Source organism: Scyliorhinus canicula, chromosome 6 (genome assembly GCF_902713615.1).
Source record: "Scyliorhinus canicula chromosome 6, sScyCan1.1, whole genome shotgun sequence".
NCBI classification, from domain to species: domain Eukaryota; kingdom Metazoa; phylum Chordata; class Chondrichthyes; order Carcharhiniformes; family Scyliorhinidae; genus Scyliorhinus; species Scyliorhinus canicula.
The window spans coordinates 120,589,249-120,613,053 of NC_052151.1; the positions used below are offsets into that span (position 1 = coordinate 120,589,249).

General features: G+C 46.2%; 1 protein-coding gene across 3 annotated transcripts in view; it reads left to right on the top strand.

Annotated features, from left to right (window-relative positions):
* The window catches only part of cad (carbamoyl-phosphate synthetase 2, aspartate transcarbamylase, and dihydroorotase), a 125,198-nt gene extending 109,837 nt beyond the window's left edge, over positions 1-15,361 (top strand). For all 3 annotated transcript variants that reach the window (XM_038800015.1, XM_038800018.1, XM_038800017.1), the window contains 2 exons: positions 3,789-3,883; positions 13,734-15,361. In XM_038800015.1, the coding sequence (XP_038655943.1) occupies positions 3,789-3,883; positions 13,734-13,836 (198 nt within the window). In that variant the 3' untranslated portion in view covers positions 13,837-15,361. The remainder of the gene's footprint in view (positions 1-3,788; positions 3,884-13,733) is intronic.
* Positions 15,362-23,805: the final 8,444 nt, after the last annotated feature.

Consider the following 23,805-nt stretch of genomic DNA (forward strand, 5'->3'; position numbering starts at 1 on the left):
CTTTTGTGAGAGGATCTCCTCTGTCAGAAGAATATTTGAGCTTTAAAAAGAGTGAGGAGATTTCTCCTTCAATGCTATGTGAGGTGATGAAGGTGGTCGTTAGAGGGGAGATGATCTGTAAAGCACATAAGGAAAAGAGCGACAGGGCAGCTAGACAGAGGTTGGCAGATGCCTTCTTAGAGGTGGACCGTCAATACTCGATCAATCAGACACCAGAATTGCTGGCTGGCAGGAAGAAGCTTTTATCCACAGACAGGGCAGTCACTTGCTGCAACGTTCGTGGGGGTCGGGTCGGGGGTTCTTTATGAACACTGGGACACTATGAACGCTAGTTGTCTGCTGGCACATCAGCTGAGACGGCATGCAGCCTCTCTTGAAATTGTGCAAGTAGGGCAGCACGGTGGCCTAGTGGTTAGCACAACAGCCTCACGGCGCTGAGGTCCCAGGTTCGATCCCGGCTCTGGGTCACTGTCCGTGTGGAGTTTGCACGTTCTCCCCGTGTCTGCGTGGGTTTCGCCCCCACAACCCAAAAATGTGCAGAGTAGGTGGATTGGCCACGCTAAATTGCCCCTTAATTGGAAAAAATAATTGGCTAATCTAAAAATTAAAAAAAAAGAAATTGTGCTAGTGGGGAGCGGGGGGTCTCTACCCCAACCAAGGTTAATGGGAGTTCAAAGCATTCTATTGGAATCTGCATGAGTCGGAACCCCCAGATGATGAGTCCTTAATTTCTGAGTTTGCCCTTCCCAATAGTGGAGCAGGAGGAGAGGGAGGAATTGGAAGCTCCTCTGACTCCGGAGGAGATTAAGGAGGGTATGGATTGTATAGATTTGATGCAATCCGGAAGGCCCGGGACCAGACGGCTTCCTAATCAAATTTTACAAAAGGTTTGCCGGATTGCTGACCCCAGTGCTGCTGGAGATGTTTGAGCACTCTCTGACTCGAGGAGCATTGCCAACCTTTTTGGTGCAGGCGATGATCTCTTTCATATTGAAGACGGATAAAGACCTGATGGAACGTGGGTCTTAACCTCCCCCATCTCTGTTGAATGTTAAGTGGGGGTTACTGTGTTACTGGGATAGGGTAGGGATGTGGGCTTGAGTAGGGTGCTCTTTGAATGGCTGGTGGAGACTCGATGGGCTGAATGGTCTCCTATACTGTAAATTTTATGATTCTATGAATGTAGACATAAAGTTGCTTGCGTAAGTATTGGCAAGGCGCATGGAGTCCTGAAGAACAGACAGGACCTATCAAGGGGAGTCAACAGTCGACCAATGATTGGAAGCTGTTCAATGTAGTCCTGTCTCCCCCTCCATCCCCCGAAACGGAGGTGACTATTTCTCTGGATGCAGAGAAGGCATTCGATAGGGTGGAATAGAGCTATTTATTGGACGTCTTGGGCAGGTTTGGCTTTGGACCTAGGTTTATATCCTGGATCCAGCTTTTGTCTCGTGCCTCCACTGCAATGACCATACAAATGACTCCACTTTCGACTAGGAAGAGGCATGGGATACGGATGTTCATTGTCTCCTCTAGTGTTTGCCCTGGCTATTGAACCTTTGGCTATCATACTGAGGTCATCCACAAAGTGGAGGGGAATAGAAAGAAGGGGTAGGGAGCATAGGGTGTCCTTGTATGCAGAAGACCTGTTACCGTATGTGACAGACCCTCCAGCGCAGAGGAGATGATGAAACTGCTCAAGAAGTTTGGCTCCTTTTTAAAAAATGTTTTAGAGCACCCAATTCTTTTTCCAATTAAGGGACAATTTAGCATGGCCAATTCACTGACACTGCAACTTTTTGGGTTGTGAAGGTGAGACCTTCGCACTTGAGGAGAATATGCAAACTCAGCACGGACAGTGACCTGGGGCCGGGATCAAACCCAGATCTTCGGAGCCATGAGGCAGCAGTGCTAACCACTGCGCCACCGTGGAGGTTGTTTGGTTTGGAAAGAATCAATGTGGGGTGGATGGAGAGGAATGACTGTAAAGGCAACAGCTTGAGGCATTGGTTACGGCTTCCCTTCCGTTTTCCTCAATGAAATGGACTAACAATCCGGTGGTGGTGCCAACGTGAAAATATGGGGACAATTTAGACGACACTTCTAGCTGAGTGCTCTGTAAATGTTAGCCCCAATCTGTGGGAATCAACGTATTTGATTCGTCCTTTGTGCTTTGGAGGTAGGAGGGGTTGGAAAAGGTTGGGAATCTATTTGGTGACGGGAAGTTTCTGAGTTTTGAGAGTTGCTGGAGAGGGGCAAGTCCTCGAGAGCTAATCAGTTATGAAACTTTGCAGATAAGATCGCTTCTTTCCCTTTGGCCCCTCCTCCCTCATTAATGGGCAGAGTTCCTTTGGCAGCAAGTGTAGGTGAAGGAGGGGTGTCATAGATTTACGGTCGACTGATGTCGACGGATCAGGTCCAGTGGCACGAACTTAGAAGAAAATAGGAGGAGGGATTTGGTCAGAAGCTTGAGGATGGGGAGTGGAGTAAGGCTCTATATAGAGTCAACTCTACCTCTTTGTCCATTAGGCTCAGCCTGATAAAACTCAAGGTGGTGCATTTGACCAGGGTCCAAATGAGTGTTTTTTTTTACAGATGCAGTGAGATAGGTGTGAGCGGCGCTCCGGGGGCCCTGCCCATTACACACATTTTCTAGTCGTGCACTGGGCTCATGAACCTTTGCGTCTCCTTCAGCGCCATGTCGGGAATTCTTGGGGTTGACTTGGAGCCAGACCCTTTGGTGTCTATTTTGGGGATCTCAAACTTGCTAGTGTTACAGATAGGCGCAAATGCAGATGCTCTTGCCGTTGCTTCCTTGGTATCCCATAGACGAATCTTGTTTGGCTGGAGGTCCTCGTCTCTGCCCAGTGCAGCAGCTTGGCTCGTGACCTGGTGGAGTTTTTACACTTAGAAAAAAATCAAGTATCTAATGAGAGGGTCAACTGAAAGATTCTACTTCAGGTACCATTCATTTCTTTCCTTTTTCAGAGATTTGGTCACCATCATGGAGATGGATGAAAAGATTGGCTACTGTTAACTGGTTGTACAGGTGTTATTCTGGAAAATTGTTAAAAGTAATTTTTATTTTTAAATTGGGTGGGGGACAGGTTGAGTGGTGGGGGATATTTTTTGTACATTGTTTGAATCTGGTGTTCAATTTTGGTTTAGTTGAGGAAGGATCTGCTTGCAGTTGAGAGAAGATTTACTTGGTTGATCCCTCAGATGAATGGGTTGTCTTCTGAGCAGTTTGGGTCTATACTCATTAAATTTGGAAGAATGAGGTGACCTCATTGAAATATGTAAGATTGAGAGGCTTGACAGGGTAGCTGCGAAGAGGAGGCTTCCCTTTCTGCATGAGTCCAGAACTGGGGGACAGTTTCAAAATAAAGGGTCTCCCATTTAAGATAGATGATGAGGAGGAATTTTTTCTCTGTGGGTCATTCGTGTTTGGAATTCTGTTCCCTCGAGAGCAGTGGAGGCTGGATCATTGAATATATTCAAGGCAGAGGTACACAGATGCTTAAGAGAATCAAATGTTATACCGGATGCATGCAGGAAAGTGGAGGCAAGGCCACAATCTGGTCAGCCATGATCTTTTGAATGGCACTGAACACAAGTATTTTGGAAGTGTTTTAAAAGAAAAGTCAACAGCATTTTTGAAGGAGAATCAACAGAATTTGCTCTGTGCTTTGCCGCTGTGACCGACAGCAGCGGTTAAGAGAACCCAATTTTTTCCCCATTGTCTCTGATTCATGAATTAATTGTGGTTTCTTTTTTCCCCACCTCAGTGTTTTGGACAGTTTATTCTCACCCCTCACATTATGACCAAAGGGAAGAAGAAGATGGTGGTTATGCATCCACTACCACGGGTTAACGAAGTTAGGTAAGACAGATGTTTGTGTGTATGCATGTCCATAGTGAAAATTTGTAATTGGCAATTGTCAGTCATAAATATTTCACACGTAGAAAGTTGCATCAGATTGGAATTTACTTGTAGATATTTGTAACACAATGTAAAATGAGGGAGATTGTTGAACCTATTGCACATCTCTTCCTTGATGCAATCAGAATGTTGGGTATGTTTGATGTTTGTTGCCATAGTCCCAGATAACCATAGTCTGCTTTCTCCTTTGATGGGGAGAGTTGACTGGTGTGATTTAACCTGAGGGTCAAGCGAGGGGCAAGGTTGAGCAGGCGGGGCCTTCATGGATAACCTCACCTGGAACGGGAATTGAACCCGTCCAAAGGAGCGAAAGTGGCCCCCAAATGCTGGCTAACGTGCAGAGGCAAGGCATTTCATTATGGAAAAAGGAGGATATTAGGCAACATCCGATTGCTCTTGCACATGCTGTGGTTCGCTCTGGAGCAGTGTTCGAAGATGCCTGAGGGCTGATAATTCTATTTAAATTATTGTATTCACAGCTGTGTCACATTAATCTGTATGGAGCTTTGTTTTAAGCCGAATGTATACTTTTATCCACTTAAATTGACTTTTTTTATATGTCTTTGGAGTACCACTTCCCTACTGACAGTCTGTGACTGGGAATAGTCAAATCATTGCATGAACATGGACATGGGAGGCGACAACTTAAGTGAGGAAAGAGAGCTTGGAGATGGAGGCAAGGCAGAGGGGGGTAGAATGTGAGCGAAGATAATGGTTTTGAAAGGGAGGGATGTATTCATTTGTAATCTAGCATGCAGGCCTGAAGTAAAGTTGGATGGGTATTAGTTTAATGGGAATGGGGTCAAAGGCTTGAAGGAGATGGGAAAGAAATTAGAGAGAATTGTGGGTTCACAGCTGAGCTGTAGGGAGGTTTAGCAGGGGGGTAAGGAAGCAGGGAAGCAACAGAGACAGCTAAAGATTGTCACAATTTGAGTCAGATATGTCTGAGCTGTTGCCAGTGCTTGAGGATGAACAAAGGGGATTAAGGAGACCTTGGATATGGAGAAATGAAACCAGACCTTAGTTTTGTTCTCAAAGATATTTCTGGAATAATGGGTGATGTTGGCAGAGGAGAATTGTGGATTGATATCATCCAGCTAGACCGTTGGATGATGAGCTGTGTGTCTGACATGCTCAGGTCTTTGCCCTTATTCATCACCTGTACTTAACAGCGAATATTGGAGCATACCAGTGGAATGGCTAGAATGGGAGTGAAGATTCTGTCGAGGACAATGGATTCAAAGGCGGAGGAGAGGAAGTGGTTGTGCAAATCAGTGGATACAGTAGTCCCCCGTTATACCGCGCTCCGCAATACCGTGGTTCGCGATATACCGCGGGGGGGCTTATGGACCCCAACTGTCAGTTGTGTCGATTTCAGCGGCCGGCTCACTTTGATCCGGAGAGGGAAGCTGCTCTCTCACTGAAACAATCAGCCGGCCGCTGAAATTGACACTGCCGGCTGCTCTCTCCCTCCAATCCAACTTTTAAGTTTTAATGTTTCTGATTGGAGGGAGAGAGCAGCCGGCAGTGTCAATTTCAGCGGCCAGCTCACTTTGATCCGGAGAGGGAAGCTGCTCTCTCACTGAAGCAATCAGCCGGCCGCTGAAATTGACACTGCCCGCTCCTCTCTCCCTCCAATCAGTACCCCAGGAGCCACGGCCTGTACCCCAGCAGCCACGGCCTGTACCCCAGCAGCCACGGCCTGTACCCCAGCAGCCACGGCCTGTACCCCAGCAGCCACAGCCTGAACCCCAGCTACAGAGGGGAGGGGCGATGTGAGACCATGCTGGTCTTGTAGAGGCCCATATGACCTCCTCCTGTGTTCTCTGCTCTCTCCCTCCAATCAGAAACATTAAAACTTAAAAGTTGGATTGGAGGGAGAGAGCAGCCGGCAGTGTCAATTTCAGCGGCCGGCTGATTGTTTCAGTGAGAGAGCAGCTTCCCTCTCCGGATCAAAGTGAGCCGGCCGCTGAAATTGACACTGTTTTAATTAGATCCACGATGGGGGTTTTAAATTTATTTAAAAATCTATGCTAGCGCTTCCCATTGTGAGTCTACGGGGGGTCTGACCTCTCCCCCCCGCCCCCCGTAGACTCTCAATGGGAAGCGCTAGCATAGATTTTAAAATAAATTTAAAACCCCCATCGTGGTTATCCGCGGCTCGGTTGCAACGCGGGTGGCTGTCTTGGACCCCAACACCCGCGTTATAAAGGGGGACTACTGTATAAAAATATCATGGTGAATTGAAGGCCAAAGGTTAGACAGTTGGGAAATTTAATCATAGAATCTACGGCACGGAGTCAGGCCTTTCGGCCCAAACTGATCCATGCCAACCAAAAAGCCCAAAGCTAACCCCATTTGCCTCATCCAACTGAACCTTTCCTATCCATGTACCTGTTCAAATGCCTTTTAAATGTTGTCAATGTCCCTGCCTCAACCACTTCCTACGGCAGCTCATTCCACACACGTACCACCCTCTGATTTAAAAAAAAAAAAAAGTTGCTCCTCAGGTTCCCATTAATTTTTCCCCCTCTTAACTTAAACCTATGCCCTCTAGTTCTCGATTCCCCAACCCTGGGAAAAAGACTGAGTGCATTCACCACATCCAAGCCTCTCATGATCTTCTACACCTCTATAAGATCACCCCTCAGTCTCCTACGCTCCAAAGAAAGTCCTAGCTTGTCCAATCCATCCCTCCCTATAACTCAGTCCCTTGAGTCCTGGCAACATCCTTGTAAATCTCTTCTGCACTCTCCAGTTTAACTACATCTTTCCGATAGCAAGGCAACCAAAACTGAACACAAAACTCTAGGCGCGGCCTCACCAACGTCCTGTACAACTGCAACATATCTTCCCAACTTCTGTACTCAATTCCTTGACTGGTGAAGGCCAGCATGCCAAAAGCCTTCTTCACTGTCCTATCTACCCATGACTCCACCTTTAAACCAAGCACCTGAACTCCAAGGTCCCTCTGTTCCACGATACTCCATAAGGTCCAACCATTCACCGTGAAAGTCCAACCTTGATTTGACTTTCCAAAATGCAACACCTCACGCTTATCTGTATTGAACTCCATTTGCCGGCCCACTTCCCCAGCCTATCAAGATCCTGTTGCAATTTTTTGATAACCTTCCTCACTCTACAATACCACCTATTTTAATGTCATCTGCAAACTTGCTGATCATGCCTTGTATATTCTCATCTAAATCTTTGATGTGGGTAACAAACAGCAATGGGCCCAACACTGACTCCTGAGGCACACCACTACTCACAGGCCTTCAATCCGACAAGCATCCTTCCACCATTACCCTCTGCTTCCTACCATCAAGCCAATTGTATATCCAATTTGCCAGCTCTCCTTGGATTCCATGTGATCTAACCTTCCAGAACAGCCTAACATGTGAAACTTTATCAAAGGCCTGGCTGAAGTCCATTTAGACTATGTTTACCGCCCTGCCCTCATCAACCTTTCTGGTCACTTCATCAAAGAACTTATACAAATTTGTACGGCATCATCTCCATGCACAAATGCATGCTGACTACTCCTAATCAAACCCTGTCTTTCCAATTGCCCCTATAACTTATCACTCAGAATTCTCTCTAGTAAATTACCCACCACAGATGTTAGGCTTACCAGTCTATAATTCCCAGGTTTTACTTTGCAGCCCTTAATTAAGGGCACAACTTTTGCTACCCTCTAGTCTTCTGGTACCTCACCCGTTGCTAACAATGATGCAAATATCTCAGCCAGGGATCCCGCAATTTCTTCTTTAGCCTCACGCAGTGTTCTTGGAGATTTATCCACCGTCATACATTTTAACATGTCCATCACCACCTCTAATGTAATGTGAACTGTCCCCAATATATCGCCACTAACTTTCCCAGGTTCCCAGTCTTTATGCCTTTCTCCATGGTAAACACAGAAATATCCATTGAGAACCTCACCCATCTCCTGCGGTTCCACATGGTTTTTTGAAATAATTTTTAAAACAATTTAGAGTACCCAGTTTTTTTTTTTCCAATTAAGGGGTAATTTAGCGTGGCCAATCTTGTGAGGGTGAAACCCACACAGACACGGGGAGAATGTGCAAACGCCACACGGACAGTGACCCAGGGCTTGGATTCGAACCCATGTCCTCAGCGCCGTAGTGCCAGTGCTATCCATTGCGCCACCATGCTGCCCTCCTGCGGTTCCACACATGTGTCTACTTTGGTCCTTGAGGGGTCTTATTCTCTTTCTAGTTATTCTTTTTCCATGAACATACTTAAAGAATAAGGTCCCAGGTTCGATCCCAGCTCTGGGTCACCGACTGTGTGGAGTTTGCACACTCTCCCTGTGTTTGCGTGGGTTTCGCCCCCACAACCCAAAGATGTTCAGGGTAGGTGGATTGGCCACGTTCAATTGCTCCTTAATTGGAAAAAAATAATAATTGGGTATTCTAAATTTAAAAAAAACATACTTAAAGAATCCTTTTGGATTTGCCTTACTCCTCTCAGCCAAAGCTCTCATGCCTCCTTGTTGCCCTCCTAATTTCCTTCTTGAGTATATTCTTGTATCCCCTTTAGACCTCCAGAGAATCCCTTGATTCGAGCTGCTTGTATCTGAGCCTTTTTTTTTCATGGCCAAAGCCTCAATATGTTTTGTCATCCAGGGTTCTTGCCACCTTCACTTTCACCCAAACAGGAATATATAGACCCTGAACTCTAGCTATTTCACTTTTAAAGGCCTCCAACTGGCTGGTGGTCCATATGCCCTCAAACGAGCCAATCCAATCAATCCTTGCAAGCTCCTGTTTAATTCAATCAAAATTCTCCTTGCCCCAATTTAGAACTTGCACCTGTGGACCATAAATATTTTTAAATTAATAGAACGATGGTCACTGGTCACAAAGGCCCCCCCCCCCCCCCCCCCCCCCCCCCCCCCACCCCCCACCCATCGTCACCTCAGTCACTTACCCTACCATATTTCCCAAGCGTAGGTCAAGTTTTACCCTTTTCCGAGTTGGGCCCTCCACATACTGCCTGAGGAAACTTTCCTGAACACACGTAACAAATTCCACCCCATCTAAGCCCTTAACACTATGGCAGTCCCAGTCTATGTTAGGAAAATTAAAATCCCCGACTATGACAACCGTATTACTCCTGCAAGTCGCCCCAATCTCCCTGCATATTTGTTCTTCTAATTCCCGTTGACTATTTGGGTGCGTATGGTACAAACCCAATAAGGTCACCATCCCCATCTTATTTCTACCCACAAATCCTCGCTGGATGATCCCTCAGTTATTTCATCTCTGATTACTGCTGTGATGCTCCCCTTAATCAAAAATGCAACCCCCCTCCTCGCTGTCTCACCTAAAGCGCCTGTACCCTGGAACATTAAGCTGCCAGTCCTGTCCCTCCCTTAGCCATGTTTCAGTTATGGCTATAATATCCCAGTCCCATGTACCTATCCATGCCCTGAGTTCATCAGCCTTACTTGTCAGCCCTCTTGCACAGAAATATTCAATTTAATCCAACCAATTTCCCCCGCTCCCTGCTGTGCTCCTGCCTGTCATGTCTATTCAGCTTGCCGTTGCTGAGTACTGCATCTCCTTTCAGCCCCTCATTTGCTCTTCCCTGCTGCTGAGGATCTCACCCCCCCCCCCCCCCCCCCGCCCCCCAATCTAGTTTGAACCCTCCCTTGTAGCACTAGCAAATCTGCCCCCCAGGATATTGGTTCCCCTCCAGTTCAGATGCAACCTGTCCCTCTTAAAACAGGTCAGCTCTGCCCCAGAAAAGATCCAAATGATCTGAGAATCTGAATCCCTGACTCCTGTACCAGTTCTCTAGCCATGCATTCATCTGCCATATTCAGCTGTTTTTACCCTCAGTAGCACGTGGCACTGGAAGTAATCCAGAGATTACCACCCTCGAGATCCTGCTTCTTAACCTTTTCTCCTAGCTTGATTGATATTTATTGTCACATGGACCGAAGTACAGTGAAAAGTATTTTTCTGCGGCCAAGGGAACATACACAGTACGTACATAATAGATAAAATAATCAACAGAGTACATTGACAGTGGTGCATCAACAAATACTGATTGGTTACAGTGCGGAATAAGGGCCAAACAAGAGCAGCATAGGGCATCGTGAATAGTGTTCTTACAGATCTGGCTACTGCTGCTTTCACCTGAATGGTCATTCTCTTTTCTCTTCTCTTCTCTTCTCTTCTCTCTCTCTCTCCTCCCCCCCCCCCCCCCCCCCCCCCCCCCGTCCAACAGTATCCAAAACTTCTTAATATTTTCCTTTTATCCAGTAATTTGGGAGAAAAGTATTTTTCCATGTCGGTTGTAGAAGGAAGTGGGTGGTGAGACACACAAAGTTGGTCCGAGATTGCCTTGTCAGTGATTTGAAGACCATGGAAATAATGAGAGAAGACAGAGATGGCCACAGTTAAGAGGGCAATCCCCATCATTCACCTTAATAGTCTGGAAAAGGCTCGCTCTTGCAGCTTCATGTTTAAAAGCAAGCGGGGTGTCTTTTTTTCACTTTTTTTTCTAGTCAGACCAGCCTAAAGGTTTGTGAGATGTTTACTTGTACTGAGGCAGGCTAATATTGCTAATATTTCTGAACATTTATAATCCTTGGAGAATCAACTTCAAAATTTAGATTATTCACATTTTAATTACTTTCCACCTCCAAAATGTATTTAAACCTGAGCACGCTTTGGGTTTACACCCAGCATTTCAAAGTAACCATTTTATCCAAATTATTTCTGTGGAAAAGCAATCGAACCCCAAAATGTGAGAAATCGGATTTGAATAGTAAAATGTTGTTTCTTCAGTAAAATGTTGTTTAAATGTAGTCCATCGGCCGCATTAGCTGTTCCATGAATCATAGAATCCCGACAGTGCACACGGAGGCCATAGATTCTGCACTGGCCCTCCACAAGAGCATCCTAACCCAGGCCCACTCCCATGCCCTGTCCCCGTAACCCAGCCTAACTTGCACATCTTTGGACACTAAGGGGCAATTTTGCATGGGCAATCCACCTAACCGTCACATTTTTGGATTGTGGGAGGAAACCGGAGCACCAAGAGGAAACCCGCGCAGATGGGGGAGAATGTGCAAACTTCACACAGACTATCACCCAAGGCCAGAATTGAACTCAGGTCCCTGGCGCTGTGAGGCAGCAGTGCTCGCCACTGTGCCACCCCAGTTCCCTTTGTAACTGTTATTGTTCTGTCAGAACTACTGGATAACGCTTTTATTGTTCATAGTTGACCAACAAACGAAGCAATTGTCGAGTAGAAGAAAGAACCATTCCCAAGCTCCTCCTCTTTCCCCTTTGGTCAGATTTATTTTAATGTTTAACCCATTGAAACTGAGATTTGTACTGTTGTCAAGTCTTTGCTTAATGTAACGAGGCAAGGGAGGGGGGGGGGGCTTTGCCCCCAACTATAACAACATACGAAGGCTTCTGAATGTCATTATGATGCCGGCTGTGGAAGGGGAGGCAGAGATAGTGGTGGCATTAGACGCGGAGAAGGCCTTTGATAGGGTTGAGTGGGGGTATCTTTGGGAGGTGTTGGAAAGGTTTGGGTTTGGGGAGGGGTTTGTCCGTTGGGTGAGGCTGCTCTATGAGGCCCCGATGGCAAGTATAGCCACGAATAGGAGGAGGTTGGAGTACTTTTGGCTGCACCGGGGGACGAGACGGGGTGTCCCCTGTCCCCCTTGCTCTTTGCATTGGCAATTGAGCCCCGGGCCATGGTGCTGAGGGAGTCGGGGAACTGGAGGGGCCTGGTGCGGGGTGGGGAGGAGCATCGAGTGTCGCTTTATGCGGACGGCCTGTTGCTGTATGTGGCGGACCCGGTGGGGGGAATGCCGGAGGTGATGAGGATTCTCAGCGAATTTGGGGCTTTTCTGGGTATAAGCTCAACCTGGGTAAGAGCGAGCTGTTCGTTGTGCACCCGGGGGATCAGGAGGACGGGATTGGTAGGCTCCCACTGAAGCAGGCAGGGAGGAGCTTTAGGTACCTGGGAGTCCAGGTGGCTAGGAGCTGGGGGGCCCTGCACAAGCTTAACCTCACTAGGCTGGTGGAGCAAATGGAGGAGGAGTTTAAAAGGTGGGATATGTTATCGCTGGCGGGTAGGGTGCAGTCCGTCAAGATGACGGTGCTCCCGAGGTTTTTGTTCCTGTTCCAGTGCCTCCTTATCCCGAAGGCCTTTTTTAGGAGGGTCAACAGGAACATTACGGGGTTTGTATGGGCACCCTGAGGGTGAGAAGGGTGTTTTTGGAGCGGGGCAGGGATGGGGGACTGGCGCTGCCCAACCTGTGCATATTACTGTGCTGCCAATGCAGCAATGGTGCGTAAGTGGGTAATGGACGGGGAGGGGGCAGCATGGAAGAGGATGGAGATGGCGTCCTGTGTGAACACGAGCCTGGAGACGCTGGTAACGGCGCCGTTGCCGCTCCCTCCAACGAGGTATACTACGAGCCCTGTGGTGGTGGCTACCCTGAAAATCTAGGGGCAATGGAGACGGCATAGGGGGGAGGTGGGGGGCTCGATGGAGTCCCCGATACGGGGGAACCACTGGTTTGTTCCAGGGAGCATTAATGCCGGGTTTCTGGGCTGGCACAGGGCAGGTATTAGGAGGTTGGGGGACCTGTTTGTAGATGGGAGGTTTGCGAGCCTGGGTGAGTTGGAGGGGAAGTTGGGCTCCCGCCGGGGAACATGTTTAGGTACATGCAGGTTAGGGCGTTGCCAGGCGGCAAGTGGTGGGGTTCCCTATGTTGCCCCCGTGGGGGGTTCGGGACAGGGTGCTCTCGGGGGTGTGGGTTGGAGGAGGGAAGATTTTGAACGTGTACCATGTTATGCAGGAGGTGAATGAGGCCTCGGTGGAGGAGCTGAAGGGTAAATGGGAAGAGGAGCTGGGTGAGCAGATTGAGGAGGGGACGTGGGCGGATGACCTGGAAAGGGTGAACTCCTCCTCTTCTTGTGCGAGGCTTAGTGCTGCATGGGGCTCATATGACCGGGACGAGCTCGGGGAGCCCAGCGAACCATGCCCATATGTTCTGGGCATGCCCAGCGTTGGGGGACTTTTGGAAGGGGGTAGCAAGCACGGTGTCGAGGGTGGTAGGATCCAGGGTTGAGCCAGGCTGGGGACTCGCGATATTTGAGGTAGCAGCGGAGCCGGGAGTGCAGGAGACGAAAGAGGCCGGTGTTCTGGCCTTTGCGTCCCTAGTAGCCACGCGGAGGATTTTGCTTCAGTGGAAGGATGTGAGGCCCCCAAGTGTGGAGGCCTGGATCAATGACATGGCGGGGTTCATCACGTTGGAGAGGTTGAAATTCGCCCTGAGAGGGTCGGTGCAAGGGTTCTTTAGGCGCTGGCAGCCTTTCCTGGACTTCCTGGCGGAATGGTAGGGAAATAGGCCGGCAGCAGCAGCAACCCGGGGGGAGGGGGGTTCGTTGGGAGGGGGAATTGTGTACATGGGTTTGTTGGATGTGGCGGGTGTTATCTCTTTCCTTTTTGTTGTTTTCTTTTTTTTTGTTTTTGTAGTTATTGGTAGGGGGGGGGGGTTGGTTTTTGTTCTTTGGTTATTACTATGGTTGTTTGGTTAATATTGTTTTGTTTATATTTTGTGAAAATCTTAATAAAAATTATTTTTTTTAAAAAAGTCTTTGCTTAATGAGAAAGGCACATATATCTTTGGTATACCTCTTAAATTTGGACTTGGAACAAAATCTGAACCAAATTTAATCCTCTATGAAGTTCAAAGTTACAATACTATGCTTCTGCTTCTCTTCAGTGTGGAGGTGGATTCTGATCCACGGGCAGCTTACTTCCGCCAGGCTGAAAATGGCATGTACGTGAGGATGGCTCTACTAGCAACGGTTCTGGGCAAGTTTTGAGAAAAAAAACAATTAAAGAGAGCAAGAAAAGGAACAGCATTTAACAAAAAACACTTCATAAAATTTGTGATAGCTTTTTTTGTGACCATGGCTTTAAAGAGATGGCAATATTTGGGCTATCTAGACTGTCATTTAAAAATTTAAAGATTTACAAGATGAATTTAATTCCATGAATTTGATGCCTTAAGTTAGATGAGCTGTCATTTTTAGCTTAGCTTCCGACCTCTTGAAAAACACTCCTTGTTCACTGAGAACAGAAGGCTTTATGCATGGATATTATTGCTGCTTTATTACTTTATGAGCATGTTTTGCAAGGCCATGCCCTCAGCTTTTCCACAAATACCCAGGTTTGTAACTTTGAGGTACAAGTGCCTTAGCCTCTAATAGGTTACTCAGGTCTTTGCGATTCTTCGAACATTAAGCAAATATTTTCTTTGTGTCCAACACAATTCTTAAAAATGTAGCCACAATTTGTAGTAACAAAAAACTGTTCTGTTCATTGGTAAAGATTAAAAGCACAATTGTATCTTAAATTGATTTATGCTTGTTAGTAATACCAGACTGGATATTTGTGCTCATCAGATTTCCCATCTGTTAAAATGTACATAAGTGGTCCTGAAAGAAATTCAAACTGTGGTGTTTTAAAATCACTGCTGACCAAAACACTAGTCTTCCTTTTAAAGACTTTCCCTTTCTATATTCAATATTTCTCAAAATGAAAATCCCTTAAGACAGAATATTCTATATGATTATGCAGTTTTAGCATATACTCGTGTGACAGCCCATTTACAAAATACTTGTTCACGGTATAGTCGCAGAAATCCTAGCAGCTTTGCCGCAGGACTGTTCAGCTTTGGACTGTAGATTTGGATTTGACCATTTTAAACTGTAGACTAAGTGTCCCCAAGAAACACCCCTGGAGTGTTTGCTGTGTCCTATTGTACTAGAAGTGTCTGTTTACGACCTGGAGAACCTCTTGGTCTGATTGCTGTCACTCGGGAGAATAAAACTGTTTGACTGTGTTAAATTGAAAATGAAGTTGCTGACTGATGCCCAGAAATATTCTTAAATACTACTGCCTATTGCTGCTGTTGAATCAAAAGTAAGATTTGCCAACACCAGGCAAATCAAGCTACTGTGAAGTTACAGGCATACTTGTTTCTGCAAGATTCCTGGTGAAGAAACCATGATGCATTTAAAGCTATTCCATCTGAATCATCTGGATATATTCAAACGTACAAAATGTCAACCTCCTACTCATTACATATCAAAATGCTATTGATTACTGAAAATGCCTGAATGAACGTCTGTTATATATTTCTATACATGCTAGCTTGGTTCCAGTATTGAAGAACCTCTACATTTTTCTGTTCTGATTAAGCACACAGCCAATAACACTGGTTTTATAATCTGTTGAGTCTAGTTTATTGTGAACATTGTGGATCCTGTTGAAATTTTTCTGTGGACATTCATAGCTTGCTCACGTTTAAAAAAAAAATAAAATCTTAATATGGTGAACTGCAAACATTACTGAGCTTGATGTCAATTTTGATTTCAAAACCCTTTGCACCAACTAAAGCTTGTGTCTGAATAGCATGCAAGCAGTTGGCATTACTGCCAATCTTCATAAGCTGGGGCTTAAGCCTGTTTGGGGGGGGGTACGAGAACCGAGTAATGACTAGAAGAAAAATCTGGCAAACCCCTTCAAGTAACTTTTTAAAAAAAATTTAGAGTACCCAATTCTTTTTTCCCCCCAATTTAAAAAAATAAAATAAAAATAAATTTAGAGTACCCAATTAATTTTTTCCAATTAAGTGGTAATTTGGCGTGACCAATCCGCCGAGCCTGCACATCTTTGGGTTGTGGGGGCGAAACCCACGCAAACACGGGGAGAATGTGCAAACTCCACACGGACAGTGACCCAGAGCTGGGATCGAACCTGGGACCTCGGTGCCGTGAGGCAACAGGGCTAACCCACTGCGCCACCGTGCTGCCTCCTCCTCCTCCTCCACCCCCCCCCCCCCCCCCCACCCCCCCAATTGTAGGCAATTTAGTGTGGCCAAACCACCTAGCCTGCACATCTTTGGGTTGGCGGAGTGAGACGCACGCAGCCACTGAGAATGTGTAAACTCCACAGTCAGTGACCGGGGCTGGGATTGAACCTGGGTCCTTGATGCCGTGAGGCAGCGGTGTCAACCACTGCGCTACCATGCTGCCCCCACCCCTTTCTAATAACTGATACAATACTGTTTTTTGAATGTTGATTTCCATGATAATTGGTCTAATAAAAGCAAAATACTACAGAACCTGGAAATCTGAAATAAAAACAAGTGCTGGAAAAAGTTCAGCAAGTCTGGTAGCAGCTGTTAACATTTTGAGTCCAGTATGGCTCACCTTTAGAACATTTTTTTATTGCTGCTGATATTTGCAGTTTATTGCCTTTCAAAAGCATCCTTTAACATTTGAGCTCTATTATTTAACAATCTCTTCAATTCAGCTGTCTAACCTGTTTTGAAATTGAGCTATGAACTAAATCTAATTTCCTGTTTGGGGATTCTGAAATCCTTCTCTCCAGAGTTGGCTTCGGCGTGTAATATTTTTCTTTTCAAGTATTTATCCAATTTCCACAATATAACTAGTTTGCATCCTCCACCTTTATCACACGCCCAACATATAGTCCACATAGTGCATTCCAGATCACAGTACCTCAGTTTTTAAAAAGTTTCCTTTTGCCACAGGAAACATTTTCTCCCTATTTATTCCACAAAACCATTCATGATTTAAGGACCTCAGTTAAATCGCAAGTTCTCTCATGGATGTGGACGTCGCTACATTTGCCAGCATTTATTGCCCATACCTGAGGGCATTTAAAAAAAAAAGAGTCGACCATATTGCTGTGGATCTGGAGTCGCATATTGGCAACAGCAGGTAAGGATGGCAGATTGTTTCCCTAAAGAACAGTAAAAAACCAGGTGGGCTTTTACAGCAATCTTCAATGGTCTCATGGTCACCATTAGACTTTTAATTCCAGATTTTTAGGAATTCAAATTTTACCACCTGCCATGGTGGGATTTGAACCTGACTCTGGGTCTCCAGATTACTAGATCAGCGATAATACCACTACACCACTGCCTCCCTGTCATAACTTATACCATGGTTTTCCAAATTTTTTAGCCACAGTACTGATAGAACCCATTAAAAATATTCGTATTATGATGAAGATTTCAACCACAAAATGATTGTCTTGTGCCTTAGGTACAAACTTACAAAAATCTAATAGAATTCAATTTCTTAAACGTATGTTTATTATAATTTAAATGTTTTCTTATTTCATAAGGTCTTACTTTTGTCACTTTTAATGATGCTGGAAAGCTGGATTCTCATACTGAGTACACACCCACCTCTCTTGCACACTCACCCATCTCTCTTACTCTGAGGCCCACTCTCCCTATCACTCCACTGTCTGCGATTACCCTCACATGGAGATTTGTTTTGTGCAGTTCCCAACACAAAGCCAGCCTCTGGACAGCAGTTCCATAGCATTTTACATGAGCCAGGCCTGCCGTGGAACCCAGTTTGGGAAACACCTTTTTTTGGTTGGGCCAAAGGGCCTCTTCTGTACTGTATGGTTCTATGATATTCTAGTAAATTTCTCCTGCACTCTTGGGCCTTAGTAACCATCACAAAGTGTGGAACCCACACTACTCCAGCTGAAGCCCAGCCTGTATTTTGTAAATGTTTAGTACAGCCGTATTGATTTTGCACTCTAATGCAGCCAAATGTTATTAATGCAGCCAAGATCCCATGTGTGTTTTAACAGCTTTCACAATTTGTCCTGCCACCTTCAAGACCTGTGTATATACATACTCTGGTCTCGCTTTTTAATTGGTACAAATTGCTTCATGTCACCCCTGTTCATGCTTCTGATCAAAACTTACATTTTTATCCACGATGTAACATAGAACATACAGTGCAGAAGGAGGCAATTTGGCCCATTGAGTGTGCACCGACCCACTTAAGCCCTCACTTCCACCCTATCCCAATAACCCCTCCTAACCTTTTTGGTCACTAAGGGCAATTTAGCATGGCCAATCCACCTAACCTGCACATCTTTGGACTGTGGGAGAAAACCGGAGCACCCGGAGGAAACCCATGCAGACACAGGGAGAACGTGCAGACTCCACACTATCCCAGCAGGGAATTGAACCTGGGACCCTGGCGCTGTGAAGCCACAGTGCTAATCACTTGTACTGCCCCAGCACGGTATGCAATGAGGTTACTGTGCCCCAATGTATGGCCATTGCTGTGTCCTCCTAAAGCCTGTTACTGTCCTCCCCTCATTTGGGGAGGATTTGGCATAGATATTACATGCAAAATTGAAATTGAGCCCAATATTTCAACCCCAGATCGTCTAGCAGTGGTCCTACCAGCTGTAAACTTCCTCCCAGCATAAAAAAATAACCATTTATTATGCTTCCTATTGGCCAATTTTGTATCCATGCTGCCATTCTAATCCCATGGTCTTTAATTTTGTTAACAAGTCTACTATGTGGTACTTTGTCAAAAACCTTAAGTTCACATTAATGTTGAACTGCATCACAGCCATCAACTCTGCTACTTCCCACTGTGCTGAGGACCCGGGTTCGATCCTGTCCCTGGGTCACTATCCGTGTGGAGTTTGCACATTCTCCCCTTGCCCGCGTGGGTCTCACCCCCCACAACCCAAAGATATGCAGGGTAGGTGGATTGGCCACGTTAAATTGCCCCTTGGAAAAAAAAATTGGGTATTGTAATTAAAAGCTCTGCTGCTCTGGGTGGCATGGTGGCACAGTGGTTATCGCTGTTGCTTCACACAGCAGGGTCCCAGGTTCGATTATAGGTTTGAGACACAGTCTGTGTGGAGTCTGTACGCTCTCCCTGTGTCTCTGTGGGTTTCCTCTGGGTGCTCCGTTTTTCTCCCACAAGTCCTGAAAGACGTGCTTATCCGGTGAATTGGACATTCGGAATTCTCCCTCGGTGTACCCGAATGTGGCGGCTAGGGGCTTTTCACAGTAACCTCATTGCAATGTTAATGTATGCCTACTTGTGACAATAAAGATTATTATTATACTATTATACTTCATGCAAGAATGTAATGAAGTCCATCAAATACTGTTTGCATTTTTAAAAAAAAATCTCTATGCTGTCATTTACTGAGTAGCACAAACTTCCACATATCAACCAATTTTGTCCTGGATATCGTCTCAAATTTCCCTGCAGTTGATGGTAGACTGAGTGGCCGGTAGTTGCAAAATTCATCCTACCACATTTTTAATAAATATTTCCAGTCCTCTATACCACCCAACTATTTCCAGTCCTTTACACCACCAAAACAACATTAGTGGGTGTCATGTATAGACCCCCAAACTGCAGTGCTAAGGTTAGGAATGGCACTAAACAAGAAATAGAGATTCATGTAACCAGGGAATATCATTGATCATAAATGATTTTAATCTTCACATAGATTGGGCAAATCAAATTAGCCACAATGCCGTAGAGGAGGAATTCCTGGAGTGTATACAGGATGGTTTTCTTGACCATTTATGTAGAGGAACCAACTAGAGAGCAGGCCATTTTAGACTGGGTACTGTGTAATGAGAAGGGAGTCATTGCCAATCTGGCTGTATGAGACCCCTTGGGGTTGAGCGACCATAACATGATAGAAATTTTTATCAAGATGGAGAGTGAAGTAGTTGATTCGGAGACTAGGGTGCTGAATCTTAATAAAGGGAACGGTGAAGATATGAGGCGTGAGTTGGCCTTGATAGATTGGGGGAGAGTAACTGAAAGGGATGACAGTGGATAGACGATGGCAAACATTCAAGGAACGCATGGGGGAACTACAGCAATTATTCACTCCTGCCTGGCACAAAAGCAAAATGGGTAGTAGGCCAATCCATGGCTTACAAAGGAAACTAGAAATAGTATCCGATCCAAGGAAGAAGCAAACAGATTGGCCAAGAAAAATAATAGGTCTGAGGATTGGGAGCAGTTGAGAAAGACAAAGGGATTGATTTAGAAGGGGAAAGTACAGTACGAAAGGAAGCTTGCAGGGAACATAAAGACTGACACTAAGAGTTTCTGTAGATATGTGAAGAGAAAGATTGGTAAAGAGAAATGTAGGCCCCCTACAGACAGAAATAGGGGAATCCATAATAAGGGACAAAGAAATAGCTGAGCAATTGAATACTAATTTGGTTCTGTCTTCACAAATGAGGACACAAATCAGACACGAGAAATGTTGGAGAATGAAAGGTTTGGTGAGAGGTAAGAACTGAGGGAGATCAGCATTAGTAGAGAAATGGTGCTGGGAAAATTTATGGGATTGAAGGCGGATAAATCCCCAGGGCCTGAGAATCTGCATCCCAGAGTGCTTAAGGAGGTGGCTCTGGAAATAGTGGATGCATTGGTGGTCATCTTCCAGGATTCTATAGACTCTGGAACTGTCCCTGCAGATTGGAGGATAGCTCACGTCACTCCGATATTCAAAAAAGGATGTAGAGAGAAAACGGAATTATAGACCATAAGCCTAACATCGGTAGTGGGGAAAATGCTTGAATCCATTATCAAGGACTTTATAGCGGAACATTTAGAAAGCAGTGGCGTGATCAGTCAGAGTCAGCATGGATTTATGAAGGGAAAATCATGCTTAATAGATCTGTTGGAATTCTTTGAAGATGTAACCAGCACAGTTGATAAGGGTGAGCCAGTCAATGTGGTATATTTGGACTTTCAGAAGCGTTTGACATAGTCCCGCATAAGAGATTATTGTGCAAAATTAAAGCGCATGGGATTGGGGGAAATGTATTGAGGTGGATAGAAAACTGATTGGCAGAGAGGAAACAGAGTAGGGATTAATAGGTCCTTTTCAAATTGGCAGGCAGTAACTAGTGGGGTACTACAGGGATTGGTGCTGGTATCCCAGCTATTCACAATATATATTAATGATTTGGATGGGGGAACAAAATGTAACATCTCAAAGTTTGCAGATGATATCAAGTTAGGTAGGAGGGTGAATTGTGACGATACAGGGATCCTCCAGCATGATCTGGACAGGTTGGGCGAGTGGGCAAATCAATGGCAGATACAGTATAATTTGGATAAGTGTGAGGTTATTCACTTTGGAAGCTAAAACAGGAAGGCAGATTACTACCTGAATGGTTGGAAATTGGGAGAGGGGAGTGTGCAGTGGACCTGGGTGTCCTTGTGCACAATTCGCTGAAGGTAAGCATGCAGGTGCAGAAGGCGGTAAAGAAGACGAATGATATGTTGGCCTTCATTGTGAGAGGTTTTGAGTATAGAAGCAGGGATGTGCTGCTGCAGTTCTACAGGGCCTTGGTGAGACCACACCGGGAGTATTGTGTGCAGTTTTGATCTCCTTCTCTGAGGAAGGATGTTCTTGCTCCCGAGGGAGTGCAGCGAAGGTTTAGAATCATAGAATTTACACTGTAGAAGGAGGCCATTCGGCCCATTGAGTGGCTCACCGGCTCTTGGAAAGAGCTCCCTACCCAAGCCCACACCTCCATCCTATCCCAGTAACCCCACCCAACACTAAGGGCAATTTTGGACACTAAGGACAATTTAGCATGGCCAATCCACCTAACCTGCAGATCTTTGGACTGTTTCGGGTAATGTGGCTTCACAGCGCCGGGATCCCAGGTTCGATTCCCCTCGTCACTGTCTTTGTGGAGTCTGCTCGTTATCCGTGTCTGCATGGGTTTCCTCCAGGTGCTCCGGTTTACTCCCACATTCCAAAGACGTGCAGGTTATGTGGATTGGTCATGATAAATTGCCCTTAGTGAGCAAAATGGTTATTGGGTTACGGGGATAGGGTGGAAGTGAGGGTTTAAGTGGGTCGGTGCAGACTCGATGGGCCAAATGGCCTCCTGCACTTTATGATCTATGTTCTATGTGGGAGGAAACGCACACAGGGAGAACGTACAGAATCCGCACAGACAGTGACCCAAGCCGGGAATCGAACCTATGACCCTGACGCTGTGAAACAGTTGTGCTAACAGTTTACCAGACTGATTCCAGGGGATGGCGGGATTGTCATATGAGGAGAGATTGACGAGGTTGTGATTGGTCTCGCTGGAGTTCAGAAGAATGAGGGGGGGATCTCATAGAGTCTTATAAAATTCTAACAGGACTAGACAGGGTAGATGCAGGGAAGATGTTACCAATGATGGGTGTGTCCAGAACCCGGGGGTCACAGTCTCAGGATCATAGAATTTACAGTCTAGAAGGAAGCGATTCGGCCCATCGGGTCGGCACTGGCCCTTACAAAGAGCACTCCAATGAAGCCCACGTATCCACCCTATCCCTGTAACCCCCACTTAACATTTTTTAGACACTAAGGGCAATTTAGCATGGCTAACCCGCACAGCTTTGGACTGTGGGAGGAAACCGAAGCAGCTGGAGGAAACTCACGCAGACACGGGGAGAACATGCAGACTCCGCACAGACAGTGACCCAGCTGGGAATCGACTGTGCTAACCACTATGCTACCATGCTGCCCGTAAACTTGGGTAAATCATTTCGGATGGAGATAAGGAGGCATTTCTTCACACAAAGAGTGGTGAGCCTGTGGAATTCATTGCTACAGGAAGTAGTTGATGCTAAAACTTCGAATATATTCGAATGTAGCACTAGGGGAGAATGGGATTAAAGGCTATTGCGAGAAAGCAGGATTAGTCTATTTACCATAGAATTTACAGTGCAGAAGGAGGCCATTCGGCCCATCGAGTGCACCAGCTCTTGGAAAGAGCACCCTACCCAAGGTCAACACCTCCACCCTATCCCCATAACCCAATAACCCCACCCAACACTAAGGGAAATTTTGGACACTAAGGGCAACTTATCATGGCCAATCCACCTAACCTGCACATCTTTGGGCTGTAGGAGGAAACCGGAGCACCCGGAGGAAACCCACACACACACGGGGAGGATGTGCAGACTCCGCACAGACAGTGACCCAAGCCGGAATCGAACCTAGGACCCTGGAGCTGTGAAGCAATTATGCTATCCACAATGCTACCGTGATGCCCTTTGAGTTGGATGATCGTGATGAATGGTGGAGACGGTTCGAAGGGCCAAAAGGCCTCCTGCACCCATCTTCTATGTATCTAACTCCATAACCAAGGAGGATTGAAAGATTGAGACCAAAGGGTCTCTAATGTCCATCACCCCTCAAAAAATTTAGGATGCATCCCGTCCTAATTGGCTGACTTTCCATAGAGGACTGACAACTTTTTAAAGAACATTCTCTCTTTTTATCCTATAGTGTGGAGATGCCGGCGTTGGACTGGGGTGAGCACAGTAATAAGTCTTACAACACCAGGTTAAAGTCCAACAGATTTGTTTCAAACACGAGCTTTCGGAGCGCAGCTCCTTCCTCAGGTGAATACCTCGCCTTTCACCTGAGGAAGGAGCTGCGCTCCGAAAGCTCGTGTTTGAATCAAACCTGTTGGACTTTAACCTGGTGTTGTAAGACTTCTTACTATCCTATAGAATACGAGTACTGCCACGTTGATGGGTGATGGTGGGGTGAGGCAGAACGGCTCCACCCGAGTTAGTAGCCAGGGGCACTGGGTCAGAAGGATCCAAACCTGACCGCTGGCGAATCGCTCTGTTGGTCTTCCTCTCAGCCTTCCGGCCATGCGGCTGTCCCCTCACCTCCACGCCAGTGCAAGTTGAGGGGGCGGCGGCAACATCAGCGGCAGGGTGAGAGGTGGAACACCATTAACCAATGCAATTCTCAGGTGCCATTAACCAAAGCATTCATCTAATGACATTATAGCCAACACCGAGCCAGCCCCATGAACCAATCCGCCCACCCAATGCCGGGATCCAAGAGTCAAACTGTGAACCCATCCCTTGACCCCAGAGTTGTGACCCCACCCCCTGACCCGCGGGCCGTGACCCCACCCC